Source organism: Natrix helvetica (genome assembly GCF_964273705.1).
Source record: "Natrix helvetica genome assembly, chromosome: 2".
In the NCBI taxonomy this organism is placed as follows: Eukaryota; Metazoa; Chordata; class Lepidosauria; order Squamata; family Natricidae; genus Natrix; species Natrix helvetica.
Genome location: NC_138552.1, coordinates 271735285 through 271758963, shown reverse-complemented (window position 1 = coordinate 271758963; position 23679 = coordinate 271735285). Strand labels below are relative to the sequence as shown.

The following is a 23679-nucleotide window of genomic DNA, read 5'->3' as shown; positions in this document are numbered from 1 at the left end:
CTGAGCTATCTGCTTGGATCTGAAAATGATATAATCCCAGAACGGAGTGGACCATATGCCTTTTTCTACGTCAGATCTAAATCTGCTTTGATAAACATTCTGCTAAGATCTGCCTGGGGTGGGCGGGGGGAGAATGAATTTGTAGGAACACCTTATCTTGCCTGGAACTTTTCAGTGACATTTCCCTAAAATGTAGGGCAAAGCTTGTGGCAGGGAATGGGGAGTCACTGTGAATTTGAATGGAGACCATATATAAGGAGTGATAATGCACTCATACATCCCTGCGACCCGTCCACTCACACAGAGAGGGACTACTCCGGGTGCCGTCCTCCAGAGAGTGCCAGAGGGCAGCGCCCAGGAGTAGGGCCTTCTCTGTAGTGGGCCCCACCCTTTGGAATGACCTCCCCCCAGACATCAGGACAACAACCGACCTTCGCTCCTTCCGTATGAAGCTGAAAACCTACCTGTTTCGACTAGCTGACCTGGCATAATACTACAACCTCTCCAGCCCAGGGCATTTTTAATTGGTAATTTTAGTTTTTAAGGGTTAATTTCACTGGGGTTTTAACTTTTTTAGGTATTGTAACTTATTTATTTATTCTTACCTCCTCTGTACGCTATATAATACTTTTGTACGTCGCCCCGAGTCCCTGTGGGGAGAGGGGGCGACTAATAAGTTCAAGTAATAATAATAATAATAATAATAATAATAATAATAATAATATATTGCTCTTTGCCTTCCATGCCATATTCAGCTATAAGCTGCAGCTCTTACTAAAGAAGTCGTTGCTGGTAAAGTGATTTGGGATTGTAATGAAATATGATACAATATCCACCCTTAGGTGGGAGAGCCCCTTATTAGACTTAAATTAAATAAAAGAAGAGACAAGCTAGTAAATAGCAAAGGGGTACAGTTAGGCTGCACAACATGATTAATTGGGTCAGGTAAAGCCTAGACGTTTTCATACAAAATTTTTAACATGACTAACGTTATTCTTGGTTATTGTTATGTTTGTAGAATCGACGTGATGGTCATAACCTTCATCACATCAGTTTTTTAAAGCATTTTGGGGTGCTCCAAGCATGTTCCAAAAACTACAAGGAAAACTGGAGGACTTTGATTCTCTAATTGGCCTTTGGGCGCTCAATATGACTAGTGTGAAACATAGGAAACTTGGGGAAGAGTAGGAGCTAAGCTTTTTCAGGAAATTAGAGATTAAGTAAATGTTCCTCTTATGATACAATTGGTTGGGAGGATTCCTTTGAGAAGTTTCAAGAGTACTTGAGCCACCTTCATTTGCACTTCCTGCTTCCTGTAGGTTTGTGCAGTTATTCTTGGTTATTGTTATGTTTGTGGCTTAATGTATTGCTCAGATCGGGTCCCCAACCTTTTGGACCTCAGAGACCCCTAAATTCATAATTGTAAATCCCGTGGACCACTAATATGATCTGCCTACTAACAGGCTGAGTGGGCGTGGATAGGTGATCATGTGATTGGGTGGGCATGGCCAATTTGATGTCACTCACGTCAAGGGGCGCCTTGCTGGCCTCTACTCGCCCCTCCCCTCCCAGACACTCCTCGTCTGCCTGCCCGGGCTCCTTAGGGCCCCAACAGGAAGCAGTTGTTGGAGCTAAGCAGCCACCACGAGAAAGAGTTGACAAAACAGCTGGCTCAGTTCAAATTGAATCTGACTGAGAAGGAGGCTCAGCAGAAGCACCTCATTGGGGATTATGAGCATAGGCTTTCCAAGCAGAGGGAAGACCTGCAGGAGTGCAAGGCAAGGCCAGGTACCAGTGCCTGGAGGCAAAACAGCTGGCTCAGTGCAAATTGGATCTGATTTAAGAAGGAGGCTCAGCAGAAGCACCTCACTGAGGGTTATGAGCATACACTTTCCAAGCAGAAGGAAGACCTGCAGGAGTGCAAGGCAAGGCCAAATACCAGTGCCTGGAGGCTCAGGGAGCTGAGATGGTCAGCCAGTTGCAGGCCATGATGCAGTCCCACTGGAACAAGGACCTCCGGCTCTTTGCCACCATTGGTGCTTCCCTCCAGCCTTTGCCCAAAGCCCCGCACCAGGAGGCTGAAGCAGACCACTAGTTGATGACTGCTGGCTCAGATGTTCACTTTGTGTGGTTATTGTTTAGGAACCTATTTCAGTAATGTAATTGAGTGGGTGGTATGAATACAGTCATTGTTATGTCCAGCTACTGTAGAATCGACGTGGTGGTCATAACCTTCATCGCATCCGTTTTTTAAAGCATTTTGGGGTGCTCCAAGCATGTTCCAAAAACTACAAGGAAAACTGGAGGACTTTGGTTCTCTAATTGGCCTTTGGGCGCTCAATATGACTAGTGTGAAACATAGGAAACTTGGGGAAGAGCAGGAGCTAAGCTTTTTCAGGAAATTAGAGATTAAGTAAATGTTCTTCTTACGATACAATTGGTTGGGAGGATTCCTTTGAGAAGTTTCAAGAGTACTTGAGCCACCTTCATTGGCACTTCCTGCTTCCTGTTGGTTTGTGCAGTGGGGTAGCAACACCAACTGCCACCTGGCAACGTCTTTTTTTAAAATAGTTTTTATTAAACATTTTTATCTTTAAAAACAGAAAGAAAAACACAACCACAACAACAATAGAAAAAACAAGACATACATAACAATATAAAGTACCGTATTTTTCGGGGTATAAGACACACCTTTTTCCTCAAAAAAGAGGCTGAAAATCTGGGTGTGTCTTATACATCGAATACAGCATTTTTTTGCCTCCCGAAGCCCCTCCCCCTTTACCAAAATGGCCGTGCCTAGTCTTATGGAGGCTTTCAGAGAGTTCCTGGGGGCTGGGGAGGGCAGAAATGAGCAAACAATGGGCCGTTTCCCCCCCCCTCCAGCAGCACTCTATAAGCTTCCATAGGGCTATGCATGCAATTTTTCTGCTCTTTTTGTCTCCCCCCCGCCCTCCCAGGAGTATTCTGCAAGCCCCCCCCAATGCTATTCATGCCTTTTATTTGGAAAAAAAAGGGGGCGTTTTGGGGAGTGCAAATTTTTTTTCCCCCTTTCTGAAAGCTCTTTATTTAGAGTGATTGATGAGAATTATATTGATCAAGTGCTGTGCCAGCAGAAACAAGTCTTAGATGATGCAGGAAGTGATTTCCTTCTCCAGCACATGGATACATACACCTGGAAACATTTACCTATCTAGTACCTACCTACTCTCTCTCTCTCTCTCCATCTACCTACCTACTCTCTCTCTCTCCCTCCCTACCTACCTACTGTATTTCTCTCTCTCTCTCTATCCCTCTATCTACCTACCTACCTACACTCTCTCCCTACCTACCTACCTACTGTATTTCTCTCTCTATCCCTCTATCTACCTACCTACCTACTCTCTCTCTCCCTACCTACCTACTGTATTTCTCTCTCTATCCCTCTATCTACCTACCTACCTACTCTCTCTCTCCCTACCTACCTACTGTATTTCTCTCTCTCTATCCCTCTATCTACCTACCTACCTACACTCTCTCCCTACCTACCTACCTACTGTATTTCTCTCTCTATCCCTCTATCTACCTACCTACCTACTCTCTCTCTCCCTACCTACCTACTGTATTTCTCTCCCTCTCTATCCCTCTACCTACCTACCTACTTCTTTTTTAATTTGCCTCTTCTAAACCTTGGTGCGTCTTATACTCTGGTGTGTCTTATACTCAAAAAAATACGGTAGTTATACAGCCTTCTGCATTGGCATTCATGTTTAGCTTTGTAGTTCTCCATTCTCCATTGTCTTCCTATCAATTTTAACTACTCTAATAATGTAATAGCAGTAGTACTAACATTTGTAATAATATTAATTGTTCATATCACCATTATATTTACATTGTAGTCAATACTTTAAGTTTGATAGTAATTAGTACACCTGGCAACTTCTGAATTTGCTGTGTATGTCCAAAATGCATTCTTGCTTGACGTGGCTTGTTACCATGAATTCTCTGATATCCTTGCTGTGCATTATATCTGTGATATATCTATATTACATCTATGCGTCCTAAAAAAACAAAGCTGAGGCTTTTAAGCACTGGTGGGAAAGTTCTGTTTGCCCTCATCTATCTTCCACTTTGTCCTATATGACTTCAGAAAGAGTTGTTGAGGCTGTTGGAAGAAACCACAAGGGTAGGGAGAGGCATGGTTTCTGGCTTCTTTGGCTCAGTTATCCTGAAGAGTTTGTATAACTAACAATTATGTCTTTGTTCAGAGTTATTTCAGAGATAAGGCCAATGTGCTTTTCCGCTCCAGGCACTAGATCAAATAAGTGACCCAAAATGAAAGTCTTTCAAATGGAAGAACAAAAAGAAAAGCAAACTTTAAGAGGGAAAACTGCAAACATCCAGTAAAGGATGTATTTGAGTGTTTGCATTTCTGTGCATATGCACACACATACACACCCACTCCACCACACAGACATACAGTAAAGGAATGTGTGGTGCATACACATAAACTAGCACAACAGTGGTGTGCATTAAAAAACTAGCTTGCAGAATGAGTTATAATTTGACAAAAACTCTGAAGTGGGCACAGGGAATCAGAGGGTATAACGTGGCATATTCCAGGCTAAGCCACAAGCCTGGCTTGTTGTGTCATCCAAATGTACCCACCACAAACATATCTATCCATCTTGATTACTATTCTCCTATCCTAAAGCCCTTTATGTATGGAATGATTCTGCTCTGCCTCTAAACATCTAATAAAAAAAGGACCAGAATGAGATTTTCTGTTATATCCATGTTGTGATCTCTAGGAAGTTATTCATATTTTTTAAAATTAAAGATGTTCTTATGAGAAAGTCAGTGAATCAGGTTCCAGATGTAATTCCCTCTAGCAAATAAATGCACATATAACTTTGAGATTCTTTCTTTTCTTGCATCCTCTCTTCTGCTCCACATATTAGTCCTGAAATGTTGCTGAGCGATTTTTTTGGCAAATTGAAAATACTCTGGGTTAATTCATATTAAACCTGAATATAGTAAATGGGCTATCAAATCTGCTACTGATAAAGTCATCTATGCGACCAGTTAAGTTTTCAAAATAGAATTTCTAAGAGTTCGCTCAGCCACTTCATTTGCATTCACTGATATATTCAGAGACCTGATTCATATTACACTCTAATCGTGTATACTCTTGGTGTGATTATGCAGATCCTGGTGTGATGTGGCGTGGCGTGGCATGACTCATCTATTGTGAACATTCCCAACCTGCAATACTCTCCAAATGTGTGGTTTTCAATTCCCAGACATCCCTCTCAACAGTCATTGCTGACAGGGGTGGTATACACTTACCTTCCCTATCGGTTCGCAAATGTACGCGCAAGCCACCTCCGCACATGCGCAGATCTTTCTGCACATGCACTTTTGGCAAAAAAAATATGGCCTAAATGGGATGCCATAGAGCTGGGCGCGGAGCCATCTGCAATTTCCGCTACCCGTTCAGGTGATCCGGTCCGAATCGGTAGAATACCACCTCTGATTGCTGTGTATGTTGGGAGCTGAAAGCCATGTATATGGTAGGTGCTCAGGCTGAGAAAGCCTGTGTTATCCCCCAGTAGTGTTAATTATTGTTAAGAAGCCATTATAGCATGTAAACCTGGCTAAAAGATGGCTGTCTGATATCAACTCAACAAGCTGGTTTTAAGATGTATTCCAGAAAAGTAAATTTGCTAGTTTTATGGTCTCCAATTTTACGTCCTTTTTCATAAGACATCATTCTTCCAGAACAAACTTGGGTTTTGAATGTAATGTGTAATAATGAAACAAAATGGGCCTCCTAATCTGATATGAAAGAGATGTTTCACTTTAATCCTGAAGGGAGCTGTTGCTAATACACATGCTGTGCCTACTCTTAGCTATAGGCAATGTAGGTTTTTTTTTTTAAAAAAAGTCAAGAGAACTACTGAAAAGCTTCCCCACCCCTTGTTTTAACCAAAGCCATGTAATTTTATTTATGTTTATTTGCCAATTTTATATTCCACTTTTCCTCCAAGAGTGAAGGCAGTTTATATGGAGACATTCCTTCATTTTATTTTACTTCATTGCCATAAAAGTGACCCTGTAAGACAGGATGGTTGAGAAAGAACGATGGGCTCAGTCACCCAGTTAGTTTTCATGGCCGAGGATGGATTTAAACCAGTCCCACAGTCCAATCCCTGACTGGGTAATGTTTTGCCAGCTGGGGGTTTCCCTTAATATTTATTAGGAGCCCAATTATATAAATTGTGTGGTGATGGGAGTGGGGATGTTCCTTTGGGTTTTTTTTTTTTAGATTATGTTGTACCTAATACATCTTTTTCATTAGAGATTTATGTACTTCTGTATTTAAAATGATGAGAACTTGTAACACCAATATTCACCAGTAGTGGTCATGGAGGATACAACTTCTTCATCTTTGTTATACAATTTGTCATATGAGTGCTGCTTTATCCCAATCTAGCAGCCTAAGAATCAGTTCACTTCCTGGAACTTAAGAAGCACTTAAAGGTCATGATGACTGAAGTGGTTTTATGAATATGTTCTTACGTCTTTTCCCACAGTTTAGAGCATTTGGTTGTTGACTTGCGTGAGGAGAAAAACAAAAGTCTTCAACAGTCTATTGCATCAGAGATAATTAATTTAATGGAACAGAACAGAATTCTTTATTGGTCAAATGTGATTGGACACACAAGGAATTTGGCTGCGGTGCATAAGCTCTCGGTGTACATGCAAGCAACCTGATAAATCATGTTCATAATCATAAAATACAATCCTAAATCATAAGATACAAGACTCAGTGATAATCGTAGGATAGTAAATAAAGGAATCAACATAAATCATAAGATACAAGCAACAAAGTTATAGTCATAACATGCTAAAGGGATAGGTAATAGGAAAGATGAGAAGGGTAATAATAATATAGCTCTACTATGTGGTTTGACATCCTAGAGCATAAGACAGTGTTCTGGGAATTAGTTGTTTAGCGAAGTGATGGCATGGGGGGAAAACTGTTCTTGTGTCTAGTTGTTTTGGTGTGCAATGCCCTATAGCCATGATGGAGAACCTGTGGCACGCAGAGACATATTTGGTGGCACGCCAGCTGTCAGCTCCGGCATGCATGCGTGCACCAGCCAGCTGGTTTCTTGCCCTTCCGGAGGACCAGGGGAGGCCGTTTTTGCCCTCCCCGGGCTTCAGGAAAGCCTCCGGAGGTTGGGGAGGGCGAAAAAGGGCCCCAACGGCCCAACCGGAAGTTCAGGAACAAACTTCTGGTTGGCCCATTGGGGCCATTTTTTGCTCTCCCCAGGCTTCAGGAAAGCATCTGGAGCCTGGGAAGCAGTTGTGTGCACATGCACAGGAGGAAGGAGATTGAATGGGCATGTGCACACAATAGGACGTGAGCGCAATTTTGACACGCCGTAAAACGTTTAGCCATCACTGCCCTGTAGTATTGAGGGACATAATTTATGTACAGGATGTGAGGGGTCTGTAGATATTTTCTCAACCCTCTTTCTGGTTTGTCAGTATACAGGTCCTCAATGGAAGGCAGACTGGTTGCAATTGTTTATTACAGTTTCCCTCTTAGATGGCAGGCCATTGCTTCGTATTACAGTTGCTGCCCTTTACATAGCTTTGGCCATTTCTCTTGGTGTCGCTTCCACCCTTCTCCGACACTATTTTTCCATGTGTAACTGTTGTATAGTATTCACGTTAGGAGCATCTACTGGATTAAAACAATGAACACAAAATTGTTTATTTACTCTATATCTGATTTATACATCGCCTTTCTGCTCTGGTAATCATTCAGTACGAATGCTTGCCAAAGCATGGTTAGCTATTATGAAAGTAACCATCATACGTCTACCATAATACTGAGCAGCTGGTGAACATTGGAAAGCTTGGTACAATTGGTGTCCTTTATGGAACTTCTGTTTTATGTTTCTGATTGACGTTGTTCCTGGTGGCAATTTAGCTATCCCAAATCTGTGAGGAAAGTCATTGCTTCTGTATGCCGAAAGACAGGGTGCAATTAAGCTCGACTCCCTTGGAATTTAATTAAGGGCATGTTTTAAAGTGTCTTTAGTGTCCTTCAGAGCAGCCCAGCTTCAACGTTTCCTGTTAAAGTGCCCTCCCATCTATGATTTTCTTTCCTAAATGCCGTTTTAATTTAATTATATGCCTAAGTTATGTGTCTGCTCAAGCATTTAAAAACTTGTGGGATGAAAATGTGACTCTCTGTTGTCATGTAATTGTTTTGAAAGCTTTGAAACAACTCAGAAGGAATTAATGAAAGAGACAGTTTAGGAAACATTATCTATAACTTTGTTTTCTTTCAGCATTCAGTTTGTGCTCAGTACCACACAATCCTTATAAGATCTTCTAATTATAAGCCTAGATATGCGTTGAACAATAATATTTGCCTTCTCAGAATAGATTTTTCTATCTAAGCTGATGGGCTGGTCCTCTGAGATTTCAATTTTTAAAAAAGTTTTCTTCCTGATAATAGAGAGATGTACTGTTGCAGCAAGGGATGCAGTGGCTAAGAGGCTAATACGCTGAGCATGTCGATTAGAAAGATCAGCAGTTCGAATCCCTAGCACCATGTAACAGAGTGAGCTCCCGTGACTTGTCTCAGCCTCTACCAACCTAGCAATTCGAAAGCATGTAAAAATGCAAGTAGAAAAATAGGGATCACCTTTGGTGGGAAGGTAACAGCATTCCGTGCGCCTTTGGCGTTTAGTCATGCTGGCCATATGACCACGGAGACATCTTCAGACAGCGCTGGCTCTTCGGCTTTGAAACGGAGATGAGCATTACCCCCTAGAGTCAGGAATGACTAGCACTTATGTGCGAGAGGAACCTTTACCTTTATTGTTGCAGCTTGCCAAATTATAGAGTTGTTACTGTCTGTGTTATTTGTGATCCTCTGATCTTTTTTACTTTATTATTATTAATTAATTAAATATGTTTCTATCCCGCTGCATTAAAAAAGACCCTCGGTGAGTTGCATAGAATATAAAAAGACAATTTAAAACATACATATGCAGTAACATCACTACACTGAAACTTCATAAATAACAGCACTACGAAGCAGTCTGGAAACAAAAGCAATAGTAAAGACAATACAAGTGAAAGTTAAACATGGCATCATAAAATCAGGGGAAGACACCGAAACAATTCCCTCTGCAATAGTTTTTGAACCATTAACAAAGAGTGGGCTGGTCTAATCTCCATCAAGAAGATGTTCCAGAGCATCAGTGCTGCAAAAGAAAAACAGCACCTTCTCACTTCAGCTCTTCTCGCCTTGAAAAATATGAGATTTGTAGCAGCTTCTCATGTTTAATCTGATCGGTTGGGCTGGTACTGATTGTTGTAGGTGGTGTTGTGAATATCTGGGTACCAAGTCATAAAGAATTTCATAGGTCAAACATTGTAGCTGAAAACTGTCAGAGTTTGTTGCATAAATTCAAATCCAGAAGCACACACAAATAACTGATGCAGCAGGATTCATTAACTTCTTTATATACATAAGAATAGATGAATCAATGTACAATACCAACAGGTGGCTCTTCCAAGTAAACACAAGGCAGGATAATTACAGGCAAACACAAGTAGTCAGTTTCATATCAGCAGACAAGCCCAGACAGACTGCTAAGTTTCAGTTTCAATTCTCTGCACAGACTCAGATCTGTTTAACCTCCCATTGGCTGACTTAGTTGCTATGCCTATTCATTGGCTGATCTTGTTACCATGTCTCTCCCAGTCATGAATATTTTAACAAAAACCAATTGGCAGGATCTGCAAAACTAGAATTATGTGTCCCCCAATGCCAGGAATCAGAAAGTATATGATCCATTCAATGTCGGATCAATTGCAATTACCAAGTGGTTTTTAAGGACAGCTCCAAGTAGAGTACAGGCAGTCCTCAACTTACAACAGCTCATTTAATAACTGCTCAAAGTTACAACAGCACTAAAAATTTTGCCTTTTTTCCCCCACAGTTATGACCTTAGCAGCATCCCATGAACATGTGATCAAAATTCAGACGCTTGGCAATGGGTTCATTTTTATGACTGTTGCTGTGTCCCAAGATCATGTGATCACCTTTGTGACCTTCTGACAAGTAAAATCAGTGGGGAAGCCAGATTTACTTAACAACTGGGTTACTAATTTATCAGCTGCAGGAATTCACTTAACAACTTTGGTAAGAAAGGCCATAAAAAGGGACAAAACTCACTTAACAACAGAATTTTTGAGTTGAATTGTGGTTGTAAGTCGAGGACTACCTGTACATTGTAGTAGTCTAGCTGGGATGGATGGGTAATGAGGGCATGAGGTCAGGCATTAGAAATTGGGAGTGAGGGTTAGATCCAAAACGAGTATACGTTTGATTCATGCATCCTCTAAACAAGAATCTGAACTACCAATGTTCAAGGCAGTAAACGGATTCAAGGATGACTGGACTCTTTCTTGTGGGCGTGAAAAGACTCCAAATGGATAACTTGCTTGATCCTTATCCCTTGGCCTCAGCCTGGTCATCTCCTACACCTGAATCACTGTAGCCAGGTTCTCCTGCCCAGTACTGTCACAACTGGTACTTCAGTAAAACTGGACATAGGCCCTTCTGGCTATCACTTCACCTTGCTGGTCCAATGGGAGCCGTGAGTCCAGAAGAAACCTCGGTTTGTGAACCTACTTCTTCAAGGGTAAAGGTTGTTGATCTAGGAACAACTGGGACGGCATCTAAGAATCTCAGTGTAAAATTAGCAATTTATCACAGATCAGTTTCATTCTGTTCTCTCCCTTCCAGACTCTGACAGTTTCTAAATATCAGAAAAGAACTTGGACAGTGTCTTTCATGGTCTGGTAGCAATAAAGGGTTGGATGAAATCAGCACACTGATGTTGCCAGATCTCAAACTGTCGAATGACCACTCTCAGTGGCTTCATATAAACCTTAAAAGCAGAGGAGAGAGAACCAGTCCTTGAGACAACCCGTAGGTCAGGGGTGTCCAAACTTGGGAACTTTAAGACTTGTGGACTTCAACTCCCAGAATTCCCCAGCCAGCATGGCTGGCTGGGGAATTCTGGGAGTTGAAGTCCACAAGTCTTAAAGTTCCCAAGTTTGGACACCCCTGCCGTAGGTCAAGTGAGGTGGGCTGACTTCTCCCCAGTCTTCTCCCACCTGACTGCAGAAGCTTTCTCCTCCTTCCATGTTAATGGTAAGATGATTCTTCACTTTCAACATTGTATCTGCATAGCATACTGCTACAGGTAGTCCTTGGATTACATCCACTATAGAGCCTGTGTGGATCTTAAGTGAAACAGTCCTTAAGTGAGGTATTATGTGACTGCCAATGTGACTGCTTGGCTTAATGAGTGCAATCCTGACATTGTGGTTGTTAAACGATTGTGTGGGTTATTAAATGGGCAGAGTCCCAGGAAAGGAGCAAGGAGTACTTGGGGCGGGGGAGGTGGAGACTCTGCAAGTTTCCACTTGCTAAAATGCAGGATTTTGAGCCACTGAACGAAGGGAGACACACATGTAGCTTTCCCCCAAGCTTCCCAAAGCCTTCTCTACCCACTTGAGGGACCTCACGCTCCTTATCTTACTGCACTCCACTCTTTGCTTGGATTTCAGCTTTCTCTTCACTAGAGGCTCACTGAAAGAACTGCCTAATGAAGGATATCAGTTCCACTCTGTGCATGGAAGGGAATGCCTTTGATGGGGTGCAGAAATGGAGCTTAGTTCTTCATGATCGATTTCTCCACCCCGCCAAAGGAACATGGAGAAGAGAACTCCTTCCAAAGAGTGCAGAAACAGAGTTCAAATCATCAAGATCTGAGCTTTGTTTCTCATCCCTCAGAGGGAGTTCAGCTCCCCTTGGCAGGCAGCTCTTTTCATCCAGCCCCAAGAGATGGGAGGAAGTCCTCTCAGCAGGTGGCAGCAGCTTGCCACCTTCCATGCTGGCTTCCCCACTGATTTTCTGGGGAAGCTGACAGAGAAGACTGCAAATGGCCATCACCTGATGGTAGGGCACTTGGCAACCAGTTGTAAGAGCGAACAAGTTGCCAGGCATCCAAACCATGATTACGTGACTGAGGGTCAAAACTGCTTTATGGGCCGTCGTAACTTCCAACAGTTCTTAAACAACCAGTTTTAAGTCGACTACTTGTAATGCTGAAGGTTGTTGGAAAAATTTGAATTGAAAGTGCTCTCAATGAAATCAAGCTAATTTTCAGGTGAAATTTACCTCAGCAGATTTCCACATATACTTTCTAAGGATAATCACTTATGTTTAAAAACAGTTTAAAACTGCTATCTTACCTAATATTGTATTTGTAATTGCCATCTGTTATTAATAAACTTATGAAACATAGAAAATATTTTGGGAAAATACAGACTGCCTTCCTTTGCAGTTAGTTGGCCACCGTAAAAACAGTCTGCTGGATTAGATGGGTTAGCCAGGGGTCCGATCCAACAGCACACTGCCTTTGTTCAAAAAAGCAGCTTGTAGGACTTCACTAAGTAAGTGGCTGTCAGGCCTGCAGCCATCTTTTCTTGTGGATCTTAGGCCTGCCACACATTCTATTATTCTACTATGCATATTCTATTGTGGGAAAATGGGTGGGGGGATTGCACAGAGTTAGATGATATGTAGCCATAACAAAATTCTTTGTAGAAAACCAAGGTCATCCTTTGTCTTTGCACCTCTGCACCTGAGTAGAACTGGATGGGTGGAAGCTGCCAGCATGGCAGTGGAAGATTGGACCATGTGATGGACTTGTGGGTGTGGGGGCAAGATCTTGAACTTTCAACTGGGTGGGAAAACCCAGAAGCCTTCAGATTCAGGTTTTCCCAGATGTGCCAACATGGCTCTCTTAATAAATTGGAACTTTGAGCAATACCTTGCCTTGGACTCTGATTTACTTTTGGATGCTATTTGGAGCCCTGACAGCTGTCATCATTCTCTTCTGCTTTACAGAATGGTAACCTGGTGAGAGAGTTAAACGCTAGATATTTTTGAAAAGACAGCCTCCTGATTGCTTTTTTCTAGTACATTATGGGAAGAAGCAAGATTTTAGGCTGTGCGTTGTTGTTCCTGTTGAACAACCTCAATTTCTGAGAGTTTTTGTAAATAAAATTGACTTGAAGCAAAATTGCTTTGCCTAAAAAAAAGAAAAACAGTGGGCCTCGAGGGCCGGCATCAATAACTATAATGTTGCTGAAGCCTTCCATAAAACTATTGTATCTGTCAGTTATATAGGCATAAAAGAAGTTGCTTTTTGATTCTTGTCCTTATACGCATTTCATTTTTAAATGTGCTAAATAGTCATGCAGTGCAACAGGGGAGTCTGGCCAGTAATGATGGCTTATGCATTCACTCTGAAAGACAAATTGTCCCATTCGGGTCTGATTTGCTTTCTATTTTGCTCCGTGCTGGAAAATTGCCAGAATGGGTAAGGATGAAAGTGGAAAGGATCTCATTGCTTGATGGATGCACAGCTATTTCCAGCCTTGGCTTGAATTCATGCCATTCTCATTGATAAAGCTTTAGATATAGTACGAGTAATATAGAAGTTTCAGACTCAAAAAAGTTCAAAAGGTTGAATAATACTGAATTTCTTATCAAAAGTATACTAGGGCTAAGTAGTTCTGAAAAAACTCTCTGCCATGAATTAACACAAAGTCTGTTTATTTTATTTATTTACTAAATTTATATGCTGCTCAGCTGATTGTTGAAGTGATTCTGAGTGGCTGACCAAATGATAAAAAAATAAATAGAAAAATAACTAAAATTAGTAAGAATTAAAGAGGCTAATTACAAACAGTAGTGAAGTCTGTTTTACCTCGCTCAACTACCACCACATAGAGGATCTCATTGGAGCCCGAAGCCAACCAGTTGAGTCAAGCTTTAAGGCCTTTTCAGAAGTCTAAGAGGATGGGAATGGAACTTATCTCCAACAAAGGAAGGTGTGGAGGGAGACATTATAGAGATGTATAAAGTCACACATTATATACATAGCTAATTGGAGAGAGTTTTTTTCTCCCTCTTTCATAATGTTACAATCAAGCTAATCCTCTGAAACTTGAGATTTAACCAGAAGATGGGACAGATAAACATTAAGTCCAATCATCCTTCTCAACCAGCATTTTCCAAGTATGTTGGGATTTATTTGGCTATATTGGCTGGGGGATTTGAGGAATGGCACTATATGTGGAGGGTCTTCAGCTTAAAAATGATTGATGCAAGCATGAAATAAATTAAATTATAGCTTATTCTTTGGTGAAAAAAATGTGAAGAGAAGATGAATTCTCATATATCTGGCTTGGACCCATGTTGAGTGTGACTCACCCTGCCATGAAAAAGTTCCCCATTACAGGAAAAACAGTTGTTCTGTGCAGAGTTCTTATCTTGTTTCAGTGTCTGTTCGTGCACTCCGTGCAAAGGGAACAGCCAAATTGCTAGGAGAGGAAGCCAGATGATTGGGTATTAATGCAGCCCATAAAGAAAAGTGCAGTTATTATGTTTTTTTTTCCTCTGTGAAGCTAAGGGGTATGAATGGTGAGGGAGGGAAAAGCCAAGACATTCCTCGTTCCAGACAATTCCGATTCAGCTGCATTGAAGCTACATTCATATAACAACCTAAACTATGTCATTTATTGTGTTGGTTCCTTTCCTGGAGGTTAGTATGTTGTGGAAATCCAATGTAATGAGTTTATGGCTTAGTATTATGTAACCAGAATATGTGTTACTTCAATAACTAGCATAATGGCAACCTGCAAGACATCTCCAGAGCTCCCAATTTAGTGGGTTGATTGAACAAAACAATAACGTATGGCTCTTTCCCCATCTGCTTGTATGTATGTATGTATGTATGTATGTATGTATGTATGTATGTATGTATGTATATATATATATATATATATATATATATATATATATATATATATATATATATATATATATAACACAAACACACACACACACACACACACACACACACACACACACACACACACACACACACACACATATATATATATATATATATATATATATATATATATATATATATATATATATATATAATACATAATACAATACAATAGTAGAGTTGGAAGGGACCTTGGAGGTCTTCTAGTCCAACCCCCTGCCTAGGCAGTAAACCCTAAACCGTTCCAGACAAATGTTTGTATATATTTGTACAAGTTCTTATTTCTGGATAATTTCAACCTCTAAAGATGATGGAAATGGTACTGTGATGGGATTGTTACCTCTTTGTAGGACTGTACCTATCAATACATCCAGTCCCTGAGGAAGCTAAGTATGGTTTGATGTCTTCAAAATGTTTATTTACTTGTTCCTCTGCAGGATTTGGGAATGGAATCGACTTCACTGGATGATGTCTTATATCGCTATGCCAGCTTTAGAAACCTTGTTGATCCAATCACGCATGACCTGATCATCAGCCTTGCCAGATACATCCACTGCCCTAAACCAGTAAGTGCTTGCTTGCAGTTCTTTGGGTTTTGTTGGTTTAAAGAAAGAGTAAAATTGCTACCTATAACAGAGGGGTGCTAGAGCTCACATCCCTTAGGAGGAATTGCTAACTGATTCCTCTGTGAACTGGCTCACATCTTGCTCAACTTTTCTGTTTTGCCTAGTGGCAAACCAGAGACTGATTCTGGGGCTGAATTTATAGGATGCAGGCAACTGTCCAGGAATATTTCAGCAGCCACTGGTGGATGTAATGTTGGGAGACAAGTATTTGCAAAAAGGGTTGTTGGGTGTGAAAGTGGTTGTAGTTAGATGTGGGCAAAACTTTTGGGCTTGTGATAGAAAGTCTGTTGGACTGAAATGGATGAAAAAGATGAGCTTATGTTAAAAAAAAAAACCAGTCATTAGCACAAGGGAGGAAAATGTCTAGTTTAATGAAAAGAAGGACATGGGGAGACATGATAGCAGTGTTCCGATATCACCGGGACTGCCACAAAGAAGAGGGAGTCAATCTATTGTCCAAAGACCTGAGGGTAGAACAAGAAACAATGGGTGGAAGTTAATCAAGGAGAGAAGCAACTTAGACCTAAGGAGAAATTTCCTAACAATTAAAACAATCAGTGGACCAACTTGCCTCCAGAAGTTGTAAATGCTCCAACACTGGAAGTTTTTAAGAAGATGTTGGATAGCCATTTGTCTGAAGTGGTGTAGGGTTTCCTGCCTAAGCAGGGGGTTGGACTAAAAGACCTCCAAGGTCCCTTCCAACTCTTGTTATTCTAAAAACTCTTAGCTGTGGTAGCTAATAAAAATGAGGTTGTATCCACACAACTTGCTTAAGCAGGTTAAATGAAAAACTACCAGTTACATTTCATAACATTGTATGTATTCAGTTCTGGTCGCCACGATGTAAAAAAGATGTGAAGACTCTAGAAAGAGTGCAGAGAAGAGCAACAAAGATGATTAGGGGACTGGGGACTAAAACATATGAGGAACGGTTGCAGGAACTGGGTATGTTTAGCTTAAGAGAAAGAAGGACTAGGGGAGACATGATAGCAGTGTTCCAATATCTCAGGGGTTGCCACAAAGAAGAGGGAGTCAAGCTATTCTCCAAGGCACCTGAGGGTAGAACAAGAAGCAATGGGTGGAAACTAATCAAGGAAAGAAGCAACTTAGAACTGAGGAGAAATTTCCTGACAGAACAATTAATCAGTGGAACAGCTTGCCTCCAGAAGTTGTGAATGCCCCAACACTGGAAGTCTTTAAGAAGATGTTGGATAACTATTTGCCTGAAGCGGTATAGGGATTCCTGCCTAGGCAGGGGGTTGGACTAGAAGGCCTCCAAGGTCCCTTCCAACTCTACTATTGTATTGTATTGTGCAGTTATCATTAACTTTAATTTTATATATGGATTGCTTATCATAAAGTATAAATTCAGTCTGTTTTGTTAGTTCATGGTTTGGTGTATTATTAGCCAGATTGATTTCTAAATCAGGATAAGTGTGTGTGAACTCAGTCACTGTGTCATCTTGGTAATCCTTTTCATCTGATATCTAATTTTTTTGTCACAATAAATTTTGTACAATCCACAGATGTTAGGTGGGTGGAGCATCTAGCTTAGTGGTGGTTTCCTACTGACGTTCCTACCAGTTCGCTGCGCGTGCATGTGCACTTAAAAGAAACTTGCTTGGAAAGCAAGGAAAACAGCTGAGGAGCAGCAATTCTATCTGCCACCCCTGATCAGCTGGGCTCCAGAAGCTGAAATAAAGATAGGTATAACCCAGGACAGGTGGGCAGCCCCACTTTCAAAGCAACAGAGAATCTCTCTGTTTGACGGCAGAGCTACCGGTTCGGGAGAACTGGTGTGAACTGGTAGAAATCCACCACTGATCTAGCTGACCTTGATTGATTTCAAAAGGTTGAGCAAGGCCAGACCTACTTAGTGAAAGACTTAGATGAAAGACTCCATGAAATCCAAGATTGTACTGTAGTTAGTTAGATTAGGAAATTTGTGGGGCGGGGGGGGGGGATCTTAAAAGAAAGAAATTGGAAACCACTGTTGTATTCTTGCCAAGAAAACCAGATGAATGTTCCATGAAGTTGCCAGATGTTGAGCCTGACTTGGAAGAGAATTTGCCTTTGTCTGAACTGCAAAATATCTAAGAGTGTATGCAAGACACACAGTTTCTCTGTGGCTCTGACTGAACAGTTTGTGAAGAAACAGGCACAAATAAAAACGTTTCTTCCATTTTCCTCCCTATCCTTCAATATCTAATTCTAGGGCTGTAGTTCTTGTTTAAACAGATCTGCATATTTATTTGCCATTGGGAATTCCTCGCTTCAATTTGTTTTGTTACTGGGCTTATTTCCCTCTTTTTGGGATATTGTGTTCCTTTCTCTGGATACTCACTGCCTGTTTCCTATAATGAGATTATATTAGTCATTGGAAATTTCTCAATTGCCTGGCTGCAAAGGACAGTCTAACATTTACGGCGGGGATTTGGCCTTTTTAATGCAGGAGAGAGAATCCAGGGGTTATTTGCAGCCTGGCTCCAATTTTTTGATGCCTTGTTTGGACCTTGCTCATTCAATAATTGGTATAATTCTACCCCTAGGCCTCTTTAGAAAGTAAAACTAGTAATTGGCTGCAGTCTAAAATGCTGTTGCTGGAATTGTTCCCCCTATCAATACATCTAGGCAAAGATACTTTCTGGGGCTAGGAAACAATGTTGCCAATTTCTGGGAAAAGTCCACTTTGTCAAGTCCAGTCTGGCCGCTGTTTTGTGACTAAGTGTGCCTGTGACCTGCTTCCAACATTCTGGAAATGTTTGCCAAGATCAAAATGTAGCCTTAAACCAAGGAAGTGTTCTTACTCAAATAGTGGGGTATCCTGGCTTTTTCATAATAACAGGAAGAGACCTTGGAGGTCTTCTAGTCCTGGGCTTACCAACCTTTCGGACTTTAGGGACCACTAAATTCATAATTTTAAATCCTGCAGACCAGTAATATGATCTGCCTAATGACCTGCTGGGTGGGCGTGGTTAGGTGGTCATATGACTGAGTGGGTGTGGCCAACTCAATGTTACTCACATCAAGGGGTTCCTCACCAGTCTCTACTCGCCCCTCTCCTCCCAGCCACTCCTTGCCTGCCCACCCGGGCTCCTTAGGGCCCCAACAGGAAGCAGTTGTTGGAGCTAAGCAGCTACCACGAGAAAGAGTTGGGAAAATAGCTGGCTCAGTTCAAATGGAATCTGACCATGAAGGAGCAGAACCACCTCACTGAGGACTGCAAGCACAGGCTTTCCAAGCAGAGGGAAGACCTGCGGGAGTGCAAGGCCAGGTACTGGCACCTGGAAGCTCAGCGGGCTGAGATTGCCAGCCAGTTCCAGGCCATGATGCAGTCCCACTGGAACAAGGCCCTCCGGCTTTTTGCCACCAGCGGCACTTCCCTCCAGCCTTCGCCCAAAGCCCCGCATCAGGAGGCTGAAGCAGACCCAAGTCGGAATTTCTTCCGTCCTCCGACCCCTACAAAAAACTCAGGCCCAGGGGACATAGTTTGAGAACCCCTGATTGAGTGCAATATAAAAAAATGCAAATAATTTTTCTGCAGACCACCAAAATTTCTCATGGACCACCAGTTGGTGACCACTGTTCTAGTCCAATCTCCTGCTCAAGCAAAAAACCTTATACCATTTCAGACAAATATTTTTGCAATCTATTTTTGAGAACCTCCAGTGTTGGATCATCCACAACTTCTGGAGACAAGTCACTGCACTGATTAATTGTTCTTTCAGGAAATTTCTCCTTAGTTCTAGGTTGATTCTGTCTTCGATTAGTTTCCATCCATAGCTTCTTGTCTTCTGGTCCTTTGGAGAATAGGTGTCCCCCTTTGTCTTTGTGGCAGCCCCTTAAATATTGGAACACTGTTATCATGTCACCACCAGTTCTTCTTTTCATTAAACTAGACACACCCAATTCTTACCAACTGTTCTTGATATGACTTAGTCTTCAGTCCCCTAATCGTCTTTGTTGCTCTTCTCTGTACTCTTTCTAAAGTCTTTTCTTTTTTATACCGTGGCGACCAAAACTGCGTCCATATGCAGGTGAAAAAAAGCTGCTCTTCCTTGGAGTAGATAGTCTTTTCATAACTACCATTGCATTGTTTATTGATGATTTGGAAGAATAATTGCCATTTGAGTTACTTACTCTAAACATCTAAGTTGGGGAGGTTGTGTTTATTTGAATAGACAACAACTGTATTGCGTCTTTCCCCCTTGAGCAATCCTTGTTTTTTCCTCATACGAAGAAGGACAATAGGAGCTTTTCTTCCTTAGAATAGTGAGTGCAGATTACATGGAAATGAGCCTTTTCCTAAATGCTTGAAATATTTTTATTCTGCTCTGTCACAAGGACTAAGCGCATAAACTGCTGAAGAGCCAATTGAATTGGGGATAAACAAATAACTTAATACAGCAGGTGCATTTAGATGCTTCCCAGCAGAGGCGAAAAAGGAAAGTTGTATATGTTCGGAGGGGGGGGGGCACAAAACATCTAGGGCATGATTTTTAGAAATAGGCATGCCCCGGAGAGACATTTCCAAGCTAAGGCATATGATGAAACTTGATTGCTAGGCAATCCGGTGCATTCCTTAAGCAGACATTTATGATAATTATAGCTAAAACGCCTTGATTTACAAATGAGTTTCCACCGTTGTTGTTTTTAATGGGCCTACTTTATTGAATAGTTAAATCACTATTTATTTGATGGTGCTACTTTCAGATGGTAACTAGAAATTAATTGCACCCGTTGCAAAACTCTCAGGAGGTTGAATAACTAAAGCTACCATAAACAAAGCCATCGGTAGGTAGCTGAATTCTATTTAGCTTTAGAAGCTCTCCAGTTTTTCCTAACAGCATGGATAATAGATGTTTGCAATGTGAAAATGACACATATTGCAATACTCGAGCAGCTGGATTATTACTCAGAATTCAAGGGGTCTCCAACCTTGGCAACTTGAAGACTTTGCTGGCTGAGGAATTCTGGGAGTTGAAGTCCACAAGTCTTAAAGTTGCCAAGATTGGAGAATCCTGATTCAGATGACTAGTCAACTTCAGAACAATATTTTTCTTTGAGCCTGGTGGTGATCTTTGTCTCTGTAGTAGCATAATAGTATTTTTACCATGCTTGATCCCAACGCAGATTTCCCCTAACCCCCCCCCCCCCCATGGTTAATTATGTTAAACAGACTAGCAGACCATATGGATTTTTATTTTTATTTTGCCATGGGCTAATTAAGGTATCATTTTAGAGTATGTGCTCTTTCCCATCCCCCCCCCCCTTTTTAGGCATACTGTGATCCACATATGAGGGCGGTGGATCACAGAATGGTGATCTATAGGAAACAACAACTGGATGCAAAACTGCTGGTGACCTTCTAATGCTGCACCATAGAGAGTATTTTAACTTACTGCACCTGTGTATGGTTTGCCAATTGCACAGTGGCAGATAGGACAGCACTCCAGAGAGTCAAGATCATTGCCCAGAGGATCATTGGTTGCCCTTTCCCCTCCTTGGAAGAGCTTTATAGCTCCCGCTGCCTTAAAAAAGTTCAAAACATTCTCAAAGATCCATCTCCTGCTGGGCACTTTTTCTGGCAGGCGGTACAAGACAATAAGGACAAGGACAAATAGGCTGAAAGCAGCTTCTATTCCAGAGCAGTAACTATATTGAATTCTACTGTACAGTGCAATATTAATGCAATATAATAGTAATAGTATATATAGCCTTCATTGTCACTGTACATCATGTATACAACGAAATTGGTTTTAGCCTCACTGGTGCAATCCATGACAAAAAATACAATCGCAGGGGTTTTCATTTCAATTGCATAGAATGTGAAGAATGCGTGCTTTCGTTTTATTTTTATGGTTTTCTTATGTATAATGTACACTGAATATGGCATTTAATTTCACTGTATGAGGTGCAATGACAATAAAGTATTAACATATGGATGTGGAACTAGAAACAAATGATCATGCTTGGCAAAATTAGGGAAAGTAGAAAAAAGGGAGATGGGTGGGGGGAATAGAATCAAAAACTGTTTTGGAAGCTCTTCAATTTAGTGTTATATACTACAAACAGGTTGATTGCTTGCCGATTCAATCACCAGATATAGAACCCAACTTAGGGTTGTTGTCAGTTGCAAAGTCGTGTCCGACCCATCACGACCCCATGGACAACGTTCCTCCAGGCCTTCCTGTCCTCTACCATCCTCTGGAGTCCATTTAAGCTCGCGCCCACTGCTTCAGTGACTCCATCCAGCCAATCTCATCCTCTGTCGTCCCTTTCTTCTTTTGCCTTCAATCGTTTCCACCATCAGTCTCTTCTCCAACTGAGTCTTTGTTTCTGTAACAAACTTAGTGGCGTCTGCTTAATTATTCTGTTTATCACCTTGTTTAAAAAAAGAAAAAAGAAAAAAAATTGTATATATTCACAGAAGCACCAGGAATTGATTACACCCCAGTTTTAAATCAACTTCCTAATATGATAGGGCTTGGACCTGCTATGGCTACAATTGTGTCTAGGGAAGGTATCTGCTGATGTTGCTGGCTGAACTATTTCTCTTTTGGCTTTCGAAGGGAGGGTTCTGAGCACTTGCCCTTGGATGCTCAGAGAGAGTTGCTTCAGACTTTTAAACTGTCATTTTTAATCATTGTCCTTTCTCATCAATTTTCTAGCTCAGTGTTTCTCAACCTTAGCAACTTCGCAATGTCTGCATTTCAACTCCCAGAATTCCCTCGTCAGTTGCTTGCGGGGGAAACCTACAAATCTTAAAATTTTAAGTTGAGAAACGCTGCTTTAGTTATGCAATGATGGAGTGTAGAAAAATGTAAACAGAAGTAACAGAGTGAACTCATCTCTTGGTGGCTACATCAACCCACCATACTGTTTGCTTGGCAATTGGCTTGCCATTGGTTTCATTTGGGATGTTTGTGTCTCTCTAGTCTAGTCTAATCTAAAATTTGGGAATTTCCTGATAGTTTTCTGTCCAGTCATGAGTCTGTAGAGATCTCAGTCATCCAGGTCATGGTTGTCCCAAAGGTGCTTTTTCAGGAGACAAATGGACTTTGTTTTTTTCTTTGAAGACATTTCATTTCTTATCCAAGAAGCTTCTTCAACTCTAACAGGATAGTGGGGAATCAAGGATTTATATTCCTTGCAGACAGCTGGTCATTTGCATCCTTTTAGAGGGTCTTTGAAGCACTTGGAGGTTTATCTATGTGCTCCGGACGACATAGATAAACCTTTAAGTGCTTCAAAGACCCTCTAAAAGGATGCAAATGACCAGCTGTCTGCAAGGAATATAAATCCTTGATTCCCCACTATCCTGTTAGAGTTGAAGAAGCTTCTTGGATAAGAAATGAAATGTCTTCAAAGAAAAAAACAAAGTCCAGTTGCCTCCTGAAAAAGCACCTTTGGGATGTCCAGTTATAACTAGATTTGGTCCTGTTTAGTTTTTTTCAAAATTGGTCAGAATTGGTTAAATGCAGACATCAAACCAGAGGCGGATTTCTCCCAGTTTGCCCTGGATCGGGCAAACCGGTAGTGGTGCCACTGGCGGACTCCGCCCACCTGCCTGGACATTTCTGCGCATGCGAACAAACCGGTAGTACAATAAATTGAAACCCACTGCTGCATCAGACCTGATTTGATCTTGATAGGCATCAGGTATTATAAACTCTTCCTCTTCTCTGAAGTCTCAGTATTTCCTCTCGACTGTGAAATATTAGGTCCTTATTCAGTGATGGGATGTTCACAAGGCTATTGTTAATAAGAGGAGATGATTGCGATGACATCTTTATGCTGATACGTAGTAGCAGGTTCCCAGCTGCCCCTGGTAAATAGAACTAAATCTGTGCCAGTGCCCCCAATAAGACATTAACAGGATAGGAATCTGGAACTTTTTAAAGTATCTCAGATCTGGTTGGCTACTCCAATTAGTGTTAACATAGGCATTTGTAGAAACTATTTCCCAGGAAGTGATGGAGCAAAGCGGCAGCATAAAATACAATTGCATTTTGTGTGTGTATCAAAATGCGTTTCAAGTTGCTAATATATTAATTAACTTTGTTCCTTTAAATCATGTTCCATGACAATTATACAGTGTAACA

The 23679-nt window shown here is 41.3% G+C and overlaps 1 protein-coding gene across 1 annotated transcript in view; it reads left to right on the top strand.

Moving 5' to 3' along the window:
• Window positions 1-23679, top strand: part of LRRC75A (leucine rich repeat containing 75A) — a 78326-nt gene that overhangs the window by 11025 nt on the left and 43622 nt on the right. Inside the window, exon 2 of the mRNA XM_081941984.1 lies at window positions 15386-15514. Coding sequence (XP_081798110.1) covers window positions 15386-15514 — 129 coding nt within the window. The remainder of the gene's footprint in view (window positions 1-15385; window positions 15515-23679) is intronic.